The sequence below is a fragment of the Sphaeramia orbicularis genome, chromosome 14, assembly GCF_902148855.1.
Source record: "Sphaeramia orbicularis chromosome 14, fSphaOr1.1, whole genome shotgun sequence".
NCBI classification, from domain to species: Eukaryota; Metazoa; Chordata; class Actinopteri; order Kurtiformes; family Apogonidae; genus Sphaeramia; species Sphaeramia orbicularis.
This window is the reverse complement of record NC_043970.1, coordinates 50,122,810-50,137,570: the sequence shown is the minus strand read 5'-3', so window position 1 is coordinate 50,137,570 and position 14,761 is coordinate 50,122,810. Positions and strand designations below refer to the sequence as shown.

General features: G+C 35.1%; 1 protein-coding gene across 2 annotated transcripts in view; it reads left to right on the top strand.

Moving 5' to 3' along the window:
• The window catches only part of LOC115432782 (arrestin red cell), a 42,826-nt gene that overhangs the window by 14,562 nt on the left and 13,503 nt on the right, over window positions 1-14,761 (top strand). For both annotated transcript variants that reach the window (XM_030153787.1, XM_030153786.1), the window contains exons 2-9: window positions 2,365-2,395; window positions 4,572-4,632; window positions 5,327-5,371; window positions 6,042-6,139; window positions 8,769-8,867; window positions 8,959-9,018; window positions 11,530-11,597; window positions 13,751-13,886. In XM_030153787.1, the coding sequence (XP_030009647.1) occupies window positions 2,365-2,395; window positions 4,572-4,632; window positions 5,327-5,371; window positions 6,042-6,139; window positions 8,769-8,867; window positions 8,959-9,018; window positions 11,530-11,597; window positions 13,751-13,886 (598 nt within the window). The remainder of the gene's footprint in view (window positions 1-2,364; window positions 2,396-4,571; window positions 4,633-5,326; window positions 5,372-6,041; window positions 6,140-8,768; window positions 8,868-8,958; window positions 9,019-11,529; window positions 11,598-13,750; window positions 13,887-14,761) is intronic.

The following is a 14,761-nucleotide window of genomic DNA, read 5'->3' as shown; positions in this document are numbered from 1 at the left end:
AAGAGAGAGGACAAAATAATTGTGATGTTTAAAAACCAGTTGTGGGCTTGTAAATTCTTTGTATTGTGTTGAATAGTTTTGAATCGCATCATGAATTGTATCAAATTGAATCACACATAAAGTCAAATCAATAATGAATCACGTCGCATTGTGAACAGGAGTGTATTGTATTGGGAGGGGGCTTCACTGTATCGTTAATGTATCGTATCGAGATGCGTAATGAATCAGCCTCAGTGGTGAGGCTTCACATCCCTAGTTCAGAAATCAGACCAGTGGCTCAGAGTTGGTGTAATTCTTCGCTGTCTGAATTCATCGTTTCATTCAGTCATTATTCATTCGGCGGCAAATCAAAACATTACACAAGCTCTGCAAGTTAAAATGGACAAACTGAACACTTGACCACTAGGTATGCAGATAAACTATAAACAAACACTATAAACAGACTTTAACATAATATTAATGCTCCAAGCAACCTATAATGTGTGTAAAATACCATAATTACACGGGTACTTTGGTTTTATTTTAGATGAATGTTAACTCAGTAGGGTAGTTTTGACATCACTGTTAAGACACAGTTTGTATCTGACAAATCAATATCGTTCAAGCATTCAAAACCTCAGTATTAATATGAGAAGGCAAACAGGTGATTATCAGTTATTCAGGGTTCATGCGGGGGGTTGAAATCCTTGAAAATGCTTGAATTTCAATGTTGTGTTTTCAAGGTCTGAAAAGTGCTTGAAAGTGTTTGTAATTATAACTGATGTGATTTATTTATTTATAATATAAACTCTGCCAGGTTAGATGTCAAGCAAAGGGAGTTACAGAGAGGTGATACATTGTGAAAAATAAAACTTTATGTCAAAAAAGAAAACTACCAGGTGCTCTCAGGTCGACTCCAGGTAAAATTTTATCTTAATCTTTGTCTCGGTGCAAGTGTGTGTGAAGGACACCAAGTGGCTTTCCATTTTTTGGATAAAACTTTGTGTTGTCCTTTAATTTCTAAACTTTTTGCTATTAGGAAACATAATATTAGATGTTTATAGCATAATACAATGTGCATGGTTGTGATAAAATAGTGAAAAAAATATTTGAGTATACGTATTCCTGTAGATACATATTTTACCCCAGTGATAAGGTGCTGTGCTGGAAAAATGTTAAAATGACCCTTAAAAGTGCTTGAATTTGACCTTGAAAAATGTGTCTGAACCCTGGTTATTGATCCTGAAATAAAGGATGGGATTTCATTGACGGAGGATAATTGCACATGTTGGAAAATTCAGTACACTCTTAAAACAGGAGAAAACAAGATAATTTACAGATAATACTCATGTTGTATGTGTTTTGTGTTGGTGTTAAATGTTTTTATTTAGTCTTTTCTCTGTCCTGTCCTTCCTCAACATGTTGAATAGAATACTATGTACATTTTAAAGATGCTAGTTCATAGATGAGTCATAGAAAAATCACCGTCAAGATAATATGTAATGAAACATTTTAGATTTTAACTGATTGTGGATTTTTAAAGACAAAATTATGATATTTTGGAGCTGAAAAAAGTTGGACTAGTTATTCTTTAACTTGACTCTACAAAGGATAACTGTTGAAATGAACATGTAAGAAATATTCAAATAATTCAGAATCACTAAACATCAACCAGTGCTCAGTGTCATTACCAACATTTATCAATTCAGCTGACATCAATATTCATGTTTGATTTGTTGTTATTTACTTCCCTTGTGTTTCATTATAAAAAAAAAAAAAACAGCTTTAAAATCTGTTCAGTCTTTCATCACAGTGTCGTTGAATGGATTCAGTCACAGATTTATGCAACAACCTTTAATATAACAGTTAAACATCCACCACTGCTGCAGGTGAAGTGTGTTATTGGCTGTTTGTTTTCTTTCATGCTTTCCTCTGACTTTCTTCTTAAGTCACAGTGTTGGTAATTGATCAGTTAAAAGTAAACCACTTCAAAAGATCACCAGACTGTATCGATTATATTAAAATACAACTCCTTACTGTTCACCTGAATGTGTTTTCTTGAACTTTTGAACTTTATTGATTGATATGATTGATTCTTTCTTGCTGTCACTTACTTGTTCCTTAATTTGTTCATTGATTGATTTTGTTTATTGATTGAGTCTCAGGGATTTGTCATGAACTAGTTTGGCAGTCAGTCTAAATAACCGTCCAATGAAAAGCTGCGGTGACTTCCTCCTGGGTTTCCTGTTGTGTTGAAACGCTGAACTGTGGTCGGGTGTTATATTCTGGTGTTTCCTCAGATTCTTGGCACGGTTTGTTTAACGTTTCAACGTTTCTCTGCTTCAGACCGACTTTAACGTGTTTTCTGTTTGTTTTTCCTTCCAGAGTTTTTAAGAAGTCAAGCCCCAACTGCAAGGTGAGCATCACATCAGTGTGTCATTAATCAGGTTATTTATGTGACTAAAAGTAGACGGAGGGTTTTAATCCAGGTTAAGGCCAGTTCTCACCACTGCAGTGTGAGATTTCCACTTCACACCTCTGCACACAGGCTTGCATGGGAATTATCTGTATTATTTCGTTCTAGCAAAGCTTAAACCATAAAGACCCAAATAGTGCTGCAACAACAAATCGATTAAATCGATTCTTAAGAGTTGGCAACGAATTCGGCAGTCGATTCGTTGGATCTTGAGCACGATAGTATTGAGGGATGCCCGCACACTGTGTAGTGTAACAGAGGAAAACGCAGAGCAGCATGGCTGAGGCTTCTGTTGCCAGGCCAGATTTCTAAAGCTAGGTTTAGGTTATGTTCCCGGTTGCCACAGCAGCCCCGTTTGGCCAAAATGTAGTGCACTGTTTATATAACAAAACTTGAATGTGGAATAAAAAAGGGCCAAAATCCCATGTTTGAGGCAAACGGGGCTGCCGTGGCCCCTGGGAACATAATGTAAACCTAGCTTAAGATGGCCTACGTGTCGTGATTACTTTAGCCCGCTAGCTAGTTTGACACTATCGTCATAATTATAACGTTTCCATCCGTTTCCGTTTATCAGGCCACCAGACTAACGTTACCTATCATTAGCTGGAACTAATACATACAACACTAGTTTGATAGCCTATAACCAGAGCTGGTTGAAGACTATAGCTTGTTAGTCTCTAGCCATAACAAGTCTAGGTCGCGGGCTGGTGCTCGCTAACTAAACCCGAAGCCATTTCAGGGATGTAATCGTTAGTGACTTGTCTGCAGCCTATATTGCTTTTGAGAATTGAGTCTTTTGTGTTTATCCGATGACTCGATTAGTTATTAAAATAATCTACAGCTTTATCGATTATTAAAATTATCATTAGTTGCAGCCCTAGACCCAAACATTCTTCACAATATGAATAATATTTAACTTTAATTCTATATTTATTTAATACCAAATTTCTTATTTTTCTCTTTGTATTTCATTTTTCACTAGTTTGTGGTTTTTCTACATGTCTTTCTCTGCACTTGCTGTTGTTTAGTGTGAAATTTCCCCACGGTGGGATAAAATCTTCTCTTCTCTTCTCTTCTCTTCTCTTCTCTTCTCTTCTCTTCTCTTCTCTTCTCTTCTCTTCTCTACCACCAACCAAAGTATCTTTTGATCTAAAATGTTTAAAACCTGTTGATCCATTAATCCTATAAATACATGTAAATTGGTGTAAAATATAGTTGTCATCTTTTCATGGTCATCAGATATGGCCCGTTTAGACGTTCAGAGGCTCAGTAGTGAATGTGGAAACACCTTCATCTTCCACAACACTGATTTACCAGTAAAACCCATGGAGTTTGATAAATGACAGTGGATGAAGACACTTGTTTTATATTCAGTTAATGATAGATTTTCTGAAAAAAGTCACTTTTTCCTCAGTTTTCTCTGCTTCTGATATGACCCTCAACTTTAATCTGATCTTTTATGAACCTCTACTTTATCATTAAATTAAATATAGGAAAAGACATGATTTTCACTGAAAAACACAAAATACAGAGTACAGTTTAATATAATAAATTGTGATAAATCACCTTTAGCTTAAATCTAGAGAAGCATTTATTTTGGAACTGTTATAAAAGTAGCACTGGGTCTTTATGGGTTAATGTAGTGGTGCAGCAGCAGTGAAGTTATGACTTAATTTATATTTTATTGCATGGTTATTTTTTATGATGTTTGTCTTCACTAACCTTTCTCAAAATTTTCAGAAATAGTCCCCAAATGCTGTAACATGACTGAAATTCAAAACACATGACCAGAGGAGAAATATGTACAACAGTCACTGACACAAGACAAATCATTTTTTGATGATATTTTAATCATTCCACTAGTTATACATGTGACTTTTGACATTTAAAAGAGAATTTTAGGCCAAGAAACTCATACACATAGTCCATTTTTGCAAATAAAGACCTGAAAGAAGTTATAGAAATAGAAGAATAATCATGTTCAATAATAATAATATAAATATTGATGATCTACCCTTTCATGTAAAACTGCTTTAAATCTTAGTAAAATTACAGCAATGTCTGTTTTTCTTTTTTACCATGTGACCTAACGAGCAACTCTGATTGGTTCATGCAGGTCACTGTTTACCTGGGAAAGAGAGATTTTGTGGATCACCTGGACCATGTGGATCCAGTTGGTGAGTCACTGGAAAATAATAACTTTGAGTGTTTCCACGTTAATGTCTGATGCCGTATGAAATCTGAAAAACACCAGTGATGTTTAAAGTGATATTCACAGTTGATTTGTATCTAAACTGTTGTACATGTGTTTAAATCTGTTTAAAAAAAAAAAAAAAAGGACTTTTCTGTTCCAATGAATCACATAAACTGGGATCAGATGTTAAGTAAAGTTTTGCTAAAATTAGGTGAAAAATTTACACTATGATCACCATTGTTACAGTTTATCTTAAAGCATTATATTGTAATCCTTGTATTATTTCCAGTGTGTTCAACAACAGCCCAGTCTGCTCAGCTTCACTGCTAAATGACACGCATAAGGCTGTTGTTTTGTAAATGTTTTGACAGATTTTATGTTTTTTTCTGGGTTTGCAAATACTTTTATTATTATAAACTGTAATTATGTGACTGTGGCCTGGTCTCCCTTGAAAAAAAGAGATCCTGTAACTCAATGGGACCAACCTGGTTAATTAAAGGTTTAATTAAAAAAATATATATATATCAAAAAATATTTAATAGAAATCAATTTGATGGAATCGTGTATTTGTTTCCGACCCTTCAGGTTAATTTTGGGTGGAGTTGAAGCCTCTTGTGCTTTAACTGTGGTGTTTGACTTCACCTGAGCTGTGACTCAGCTGTTTGTTTCCGTTGCAGATGGTGTGATCCTTGTTGACCCTGAATACCTGAAGGACCGTAAAGGTACAGCACCTGACACGTGGCTCTTATTGTTGTTCATGTTCTTCAGCGTGGCTCCTCCTACTCTCTTTCCTCCTCCTCTTACTCATCCTCATCTATCCCCTCCTCCTCTACATCTCTTCACATCTTTCCTCGTCTTGTTCTTCCTCTTATCATTTTCTTCCTGTTTCTCCTCCTCATCTTACTCCTCAGTCTCTCCTTTCCCCTTCCTCCTCCTCCTCATCTCTCCCCATCCTATTCTTCCTTCTTTATCATCCTCCTCCTTTTCCCCTTCTTCATCCTTTTCCTGGTTCTCCTCCTCATCCTGTCCTCTTTCTTTATCCTCATCTTCATCTGTGCCTTCTCTCTTCTTTGTCCTGTTCTTCCACCTCCTCCTCTTCTTTCCTCTCGTCTTCATCTCTCTACTGTCCTTCCGTCTCCTCATCCACATCTTCTCCCTCCATCTCCACTTCCTCTTCCTCCTCTTTTCCCTGCTCCTCTTCTTCACACCTCTTCTCATCCTATTCTTCATTTTCTTTATCCTCCCCCTCCCCCTCCCCCTCCTCCTCCTTCTCCCCTTCTCTTTCCTCCTCCTCCTCACTATCTTCTTTCTCTTCATCCACATCCTCTCTCCTCATCTCCACTTCCTCTTCTCCCTGCTCCTCTTCCTCACATCTCTCCTCTTTTTCCTCAGTCTTCGTCACTCTGACCTGTGCGTTTCGTTACGGTCGTGAGGATCTGGACGTGCTCGGTCTGTCTTTCCGGAAGGATCTCTACATCTCCACCTTCCAGGTAAAAACTCCACACACTCCATTTGTCATCTTACTGTCCACATTTGTCACATTGCACAACACTTAAAATCTAACACCAAACCAGTGATTATCATAAAGCTACGAAGGAACACACACACACACACACACACACACACACACAGTACTGACTTTTGCCTGTGATGTTTGACTAAGAAAAAGATGTTGTGTGTAATAATATTTTAACTGTTTTTTTTTTTTTTTGTTTTTTTACTGTGTTTCATCAGACATCATTCAATATTCTATCATCTTGATAGTCAACAGTGTTAAATAATGCGCCACAAGGTTTTTTAATTGATGAGTACTTAATGCCCAATAACATAATTCTGTAAAATCAATTAAAAGTAATGGATCATATCATTAAAATAATAAATAATGGTTGAAACTTTCTGTTACTAATATTCATTGTAAATGCATCCAGTATCAGTGGAAATTAGGTGTTTTACTGCGAGTTGTTTGTGTCATTGATGTTGTTGGTCTGTTGAGTGTGTGTTCAATTAGTTCACTTCAACAGTTTTTTCTGAGGAAATAAAGTTATGACAAAAATTAAACAAACATGCTGTAATCCTGGGTTTACACAGTTAAGAAATGTGTTATGAAACATGTTCAGTTCATTATGAAACAAACACGTGACTGATTAATGGAAATTGTGGTCTAAGGCAGCTTTATTTGAAGGCAGCTTTATTTCTGTTGGTTCTGAAGATGTCAAAAAGGTTGACTTTCTGTATAGTTATTTCATCTGCATCTAGTTAATGTCCTTTTTAAAGTAACAAGAGTGAGGTAGTACATTATACTGTATAGGTTTTTAACCAAACATTTCCGAAGGATGAAAATATCTAATTAGTGTTAAAGTCATCATCTATATCACACTCTTAAAGTTATAAAGGTATTTTATTTTGGACTTTTTCACTATTCCAAAAAAAACAAACATAAAACAAAACCCATAGTAGTGCTGACAGATGTATAGAGAGCCGAAGCCCCGCCCCTTCTGCTGTGTGTTATGGGACCTAATGGCGGTCATTGGAGAGACAGATATTTTTTTTCATCTTGTTTGGATTGTGCCATTACTTAAACATATTTCTCAATTATTAGTTTGTCAAAAGTAGTCTTATAAACCAAAAAATTAGCAGTTTGTAGCAAAGATGGTAAAGAAAGATCTACTGCCAAATGCGTAAACATAAACATAAACATCTAGTTTTGTCCTGAACAGCTCAATGAACTGCATCTCATCACATGTGATACACATCACCAACAACAAAACTGCCTTGGCACATTTCACCTTCTTATCTTTGAGACTGAGGTGAACAAGTATTAAAGAGGTTAAAATCTCTACACTCTAGTGATGCTGAAAGTGCAGAAACATCTTCACCAACTTAGAACAGGTCACGGAGAGAGATGGTTATAATGACGTCACATCCTTGACCTCCTTAGGTTAATACTTCCTGTATTATCTCTGTAGATAAATTCAGCCTCTGCATTTTATATATCCTACTACACAGAGGACCTAGCATCAACATTAGCAATTAGCATCAGCACATACCACACACACTGGAAGCAGTGAGCTGCTATTATGATGATATTATCATTATTATTATTATTATCATCATTATCACTTTACTATTATTATTATTATTACTATTATTATTATTATTATTATTATTAATAATATTATTAGTTCTATTTTTTGACTATATATATATATATATATATATATATATATATATATATATATATATATTGTACATATTATAATACAACAATTTTTTTTTTCTTTTTCTACTTTATAGCTGTTGTAATTATTGTTTTCTGTCCTTTTTGTCTTGTAATATTTATTATATTTGTACATTTGATGTTATGCTAGTATTGGAATATTAATTTCCCAAGGAATTAATAAAATCTAATCTAATCCAGTCGAACTTCAGATCTTCATCAGTGCTGTAGTCAGGGACACCGACAGGGGAATGAACCTCTATGCACCTGTTTTTAACGATGGGGGAACCAGAGCACCCCTCAACACTAGATAACTGAGAATCAAACCTAGTCCCTGTTTGCTGTGAGGTGTAAATGTGATGCCACTGCGCCACCTGGTCTCGATGTTTACGTATTTTCAGTTTGGTAGTTCAACAGTTTTACCACAAACTACTGTAAAATTATCTTATACATTTTGTAAAATTATCTTTTAAACATGACAAACATTGTACATGTAAATGTATAATTCCAACTACTTCTCTCTCTCCACTGGTTGCAGTACCATTTTTTTTTTTTTTTTTTTTTTTTGTTTTCCAAAATGAGATCCTGGGGGACACAACCGGAATGGGTGGGAGTTTGGCTCTTTGTTAGATTTTCATGGTCATCAAAGTATGAACACACACACAATAAACACATGTTGTAAGACTGTCTGAATCACCATGAAGAACAAAAATAATTCTGCTTACACAAAGGCAAACATTTGATCGGTCAGATGAAGCCCTGGCCGGCTGATTTTCCTCCTGTCATACAGGCCTAAAAGACAGTGACATGAAATTTTAGGAGGACAGCTCTCTGTAGATAAATCCCCATTTGACCGGCTGATCTGTGTCAGAGTGGACTACTGACGTGTCATTTCATGTCAGGCGTTCCCTCCGGTCCCCGAGGAGAGGAAACCAAACAGCCGGCTGCAGGAGAGGCTGCTGAAGAAACTGGGCCAGCATGCACACCCCTTCTACTTCACTGTGAGTCCCACACATTACCCAGCATCCTCTACTCTAACCTTTAATCACAGTCTGTGCCAACAAACTGTCTGTGTTTTTTTTTTTTTTTCAGATTCCTCAGAACCTCCCATGTTCAGTCACTTTACAGCCCGGCCCCGAGGACACTGGGAAGGTAACGATGACACACATTAATACACAAATACAAATGCACACAGGTTTCATTTAAAAGCATAAACACAACCCTAGTGCCCATACATGTGTCCCAGTTTAGTATGTTTGATTTTACAGGTAATATTCTACTGGACATCTACAGTTTCAACATACAGTCACGGAAAAATTATTAGACCACCCTTGTTTTCTTCAATTTCTTGTTCATTTTAATGCCTGGTACAACTAAAGGTACATTTGTTTGGACAAATATAATGATAACAACAAATATAGCTCATAGTAGTTTAATTTTAGAGCTGATATCTGTCCATTTTCCATGTTTTCTTGATAATAACCAAAATCACTTCAGTTCTTACATCAATAGCTATGGCATTGTACTGCCAAAAACAGTGCTTTTAGGCATTCCATGTTTTCTTTTCTGTCTGTTTTAGTCACATGATACAAACAGGAGTTAGGACTTGATTGCATAACCATTGTTTTGGATGACTTTTGATGGTCTAATAATTTTTTTCCCACAACTGTATAAGAACATTATAATAGTATCCTGGGTTCCCGGGGGGTCTTAAAAAGTCTTACAAGTCTTGAATTTACAAATCTGCATTTATTACCTTTTAAAAGGTATTAAAGTTGTTATGGTAGGTCTTCTTAAGTTATGTTGTTAGATACTTGTTGGCTGTGTTGTGTTTAAATGTGTCTGTTAAATGTCCAAGCAGCAAAGAAAGTAACATTATTCTACTCATTTCCAACTCACTTCCAACTCGACAATTTATATTAAAATTAGGAACCAATTCTTGCTAATTTTGCAGCCCCCGGTGAGAAATGACTCAGAATGGTGGGAATCAAGGCATTGGAGTAAATAAATAAATTTTCCTAAATTCTAGGAGTTAAGAATTTTTGCCAGTATGGCTGTGGAATATGCATTAAATTCTGTTCTAAATTGTCTTAAAAAGACTTAAATTTAACTTGTAGTAACCCTGAGTATCATAAAGTGACCAAAGGGTAATTTCAGGGATTATGAATTTGGGATATAGCTGCACAGTTAATTCAGTTGAAATTGCAATATCAGCCTGTGCAGTCATAGAGTTGTGAAAAACTATTGACAGTCCATATTTAGGGAGATTTCGGCTTAGTTAACTGTGAAAATAATAAATAAACATGACATCTGCTTCATAGCAGTGAGAGGTTCTGTGTAAAAGACGCAAAATGGAAGTAGAAATTGTGTTATTAAGAGTATGGTCAAGACCAGCTGTAAATGTTAAGTGTCAAATTTAATGTGAATGATTGAAAACGTCTAGGTTCTAGCATGTTTTATTTTTCAGTATTGTTTATATGTATGATTTGACATTTCTTAGTGCGTAATTTGCACATTTATTGAACCAAATATGTAGACACTGTATAGCAAACTGCAGTTATCATAGTATGTCTTCTTTTAAATGATCATTTATTTATTTTTTTTTTACCAATTTATGTACACCTATTTTGAGAAAAACAGATTAAAAATAAAAAAAAAATGCACATAGATTTTTCTACTTTATCATCAGTATTGTTAGTGTCATTGAGTTTCATGTTTCAGTTTTCTATGTAGGCGTTTTTATTTGTGTGACAGGGGTTGATATCAGCCGATTAATCAGTTATCAGCTTTTCCTGTTTCCTGCTACTATCGTTGTTTTATCAGCCTTTAAAAAAAAACCCTATTAATCTCCACCACCAATGCAGACTTTACTCTAATGTAAAGTTTGGCCATAATGTCACAGATGGTACAGTAACACTTTAAAATAACAGCACAAATCATGTACTTTATTAAAAACTGAATAAATGTAGATCATGTAGGTGTATCATTCATGTTTGTGGCACACATGTTTCATTCAGTTACATCACAATATTGTGACTTTGGCATTTAAAGGGTTAAATCAAAATGCTGGTTGGCTGTAGTTTAATGATATAGTCTCGGGTCAAAATGTTAAATTGTGAGAATTAATTAGACAATGGGTTTTACTCAAAAGGAATAACTGTGTCAGAGCAACTAGATCTACTTGAAAACACAGTCTGCACATGACAATACATTCACCTTACAGGTTCTTTCTATTGGAACATTTCTAAATCTATTATATAAATGTAAATAAACCAATATAAATATGTCTGTGCAGTAACTCTTTATCATATACAGTTAACAGATCAGTTAACTGGCACTTTTTTTGTCATTTGTTTTCTAATTTATCTTATTTAATTGTGTAAGATTTAGTACATTTAATCCGAGGCAGATAATTAAAAGAAATAGTTTACCAGTGTAATTAGAAAACACAGGTATTGTTTCATTTCTGCTTGTGGAAATGAAACCTCTGACTGAATGTTCTTCACTGGTTTTAAACCTGGACTAATAATTAATGACACACAGATGTTTCCATACGAATCAGCAGAACATGAGGAGGTTTAAATATTAAAACGTGGTCTAACCAGCTCCAACGGCTGCCGTCGTTCTGTTCAACAGGTTTTAACTGGTTTGTGTTTCTTTCAGGCCTGTGGCGTCGACTTTGAGATCAGAGCATTCTGCGCCAAGTCAATAGAAGAGAAGATTCATAAGAGGTGAGTTCACACCCATGGATCTGACAGCAATAGGACAATAGTTCACCAGTTAAAGAGAGGTCAAAGGTCACAGCTCCATCTGAACCTTGACCACCTGAATGAGTAACGAGACAATGTACAGTGTTGGAATAGAGTAAAAAAAAAACAACAGAGGAAAAATGGAATATAATTAATACTGTTAATCAGGAATCTGTTGTAATTAAAATCACAAATATTATTATTATTATTATTATTATGAGAATCAGTGTGGTCATAGACTGGGTCATATAACCACTTTATTTTATCCTTTATAGTTTTTGTCTTTAGGGTTTATTTTGTTTTCATTTTCAGCCCTAACACAAAATATTCCAGCGTTTTGTAACTTAATTTAACATTGCTGAAGTTTATTTTACTAAAAAACAAACATATTTTATCATTAGAATAGGTTTGAATGTTCTGCCTTAATTTCTGAAAGTGTTTGGACATTAAAAAAAAAAAAAAAACATGACAAATAACCTTTTTTTTTTTAAACATTGTTTTAATTTTAATGAGTACAAACACGAACAGAAAAATGACACTGTTAAAACTGCCTGCTCGACCATATGGTTGAGTTACTCATCAGGTTTTTCTTCGTAGGATAGTTAAAGGGTTTAATTAAAACAAATTGCACAAAATAAGAATTAAATCATGGCATCAGAGACTGAAATTAGGGTGTTTTTGTCATGTTAGGTCTTTTATTTCACTATCATCTTGTGTTTTTTTTTTGTTTTTTTGTCCTGTTGGGTCTTTTATTAATGATTTAAAACCACCAATAACCATGTGGTTTCTTCTACTTTCACTCCTGATCAAAACTCATTCTTCAAACCCCAAAGAAATAACATTTATTATGATAATTGACGATATAGCAACTAATAATTATTATAGATAATATAGCCCTCAGTAAGGTACAAGGCTGATTGTAAATACTGTTCACTGCCCATTTTACGTATATTTTTCTGTACTTATTTATTGTTACTGGTTTTATCAAGTGCTGCTTTATACTTTTAAATTTTTTTCCATGTATTTTAACACTTTTTATATCTTAATTTACTCCTTACTTTTTAATATCGCCAAAGCTTGTGCTGGTGTAACGCTGCAAATTTCCCTGTTGTGGGACTAATAAAAGATTATCTTAATTTACTGACTGATTAAAAATGTTTTTGCTGCGTCATTAAGCTCTAATGGAACATCTACTGATACTCTGTTGCTTTATTGCACGGGTGTCAAACATACGGTTTGCGGGCCAAAACTGGCTCCCCAGAGGGACCAAACTGGCCCGTGGAATGAAAATTACACTTAGATATTAACAATCATTTTAGTTCAGGTTCCACATTGAGTCAGATTCGATCTGAAGTGGGTCAGACCAGTAAAATACCATCATAATATCCCATAAATAATGACAACTCCAAATTCTTCTCCTCATTATTGTGTAAAAAAGGAAAATTACATTAAAATGTTTACATTTACCAACTATCCTTTCACAAAAAAATGTGATTAACCGGAACAAATACGAACATGAAATATCTTAAGAGAAGTAAATACAATTTTATTCTTCCTGTTACTAAATATTTTGTGTATTTGCAGATCTACTGTGATCTGTCAGTTGTAATGCACCTGTGCAAATGAGAAGCTGAAGCAGAATATTGTTATAAAAAATTCCACTTATTTTTCTCATGAAATATTTGTTTTTTCATGTTCGTTCATGTTATTCGCATTTTTTAAAGGATAGTTTTTAGTTGTAAACATTTTCAATATATAATTGTACTTTTTTCAATCCAAAACATAGAGAAAAGTTTTAAGTTGACATTTTTTTATGGGTTATGGTGTTCATATTTTATTGGTTTGGCCCACTTCAGATCATGTTGGGTTGAATGTGGCCTCTGAACTAAAATGAGTTTGTCACACCCTTATCACCTGTTTAACTGGAGAATCCACTAGACCAGTTCTTTGTACAAAACCAGAGTATGAATAATGGTTCCAAGGTACAATTTCTGTTTGAATACTGTTAAGAATGACACAGAAATGAATGGAAACTTAAGATCTGAAGCATAACTAATATTTGTGGTAATGCACGTGTTGGTGTGCGTTTAATGCATGTGTTAGTGCATATCTAATGTGTGTTCGTTGTGTTGCAGGAACTCTGTGCGTCTGGTGATCAGGAAGGTCCAGTACGCCCCAGAGAAACCCGGTCCTCAGCCGATGGTGGAGACGACTCGCAGCTTCCTGATGTCTGACAGATCTCTGCACCTGGAGGCCTCTCTGGACAAAGAGGTAAACACACACACACACACACACACACGGCTGCAGCTCAGCTCAGTTCAAACCTGAAACATGAGAATATGATGCATATCAGAGTTTCCCATGGAGTTAGATTGTATCTGTGCTGTGGGCGGGGTTTAGGGTGGTTCTTCAGTCTGTTGGTACTAAAAGTGTTCAGTGACTCTGAATGTTAAACAGATGTTAGTGACTAGAAATAAACAAAAAAATCTGAAAGAAAACAGCGTTAATAGTGATGGCTTCTCTACTTACTTTGAGGAGTAATAAATGTTGCTCACAAAAATTGCCAGAATGTTTTTTTTTTCCCCAATTAATCCCAAATTTATTTGAACGGATTCTTAGATTTCAGTCAGGGGTGTCAGCCACGGGCCACAACTGGCCCGCCAGAAGGTCCAATCCGGCCCGTGGAATGAATTCGTGAAACTCAAAAATTACACTGAAGAAATGAACAATCAAAGATATTAAAATCATTTTAATTTAGGTTCCACATACAGATCAATGTGTATATATTTGTACATATAACCTATAAGTGATGACTCAAGTGTTCTTTTAGTGTAAAAAAGTAAAATTAAATGAAAGTGTTTAACAACCTGAAATTTCTCAAGAAAAATAAGTGCAATTATTTAATTTTTTGTACATTCTTAGTTTATTCAGAGAAGCAGGTCATACAAAACTTCCCTTTCGGGTACAGTTCAGTGTCCACACCTCAACTATGAACAAACAGTGAGTTGCTAATCCAAGTTTTGTAGTAGAATGTAGAACAAATAAAACAAGTGGCCAGGAGGAGAGGGCTTGCTCCACTTCTTCATCAACAAGAGAAGACACATTAACATGTCTATGTAAATTAGTGCAATTTTAACAATATTCTG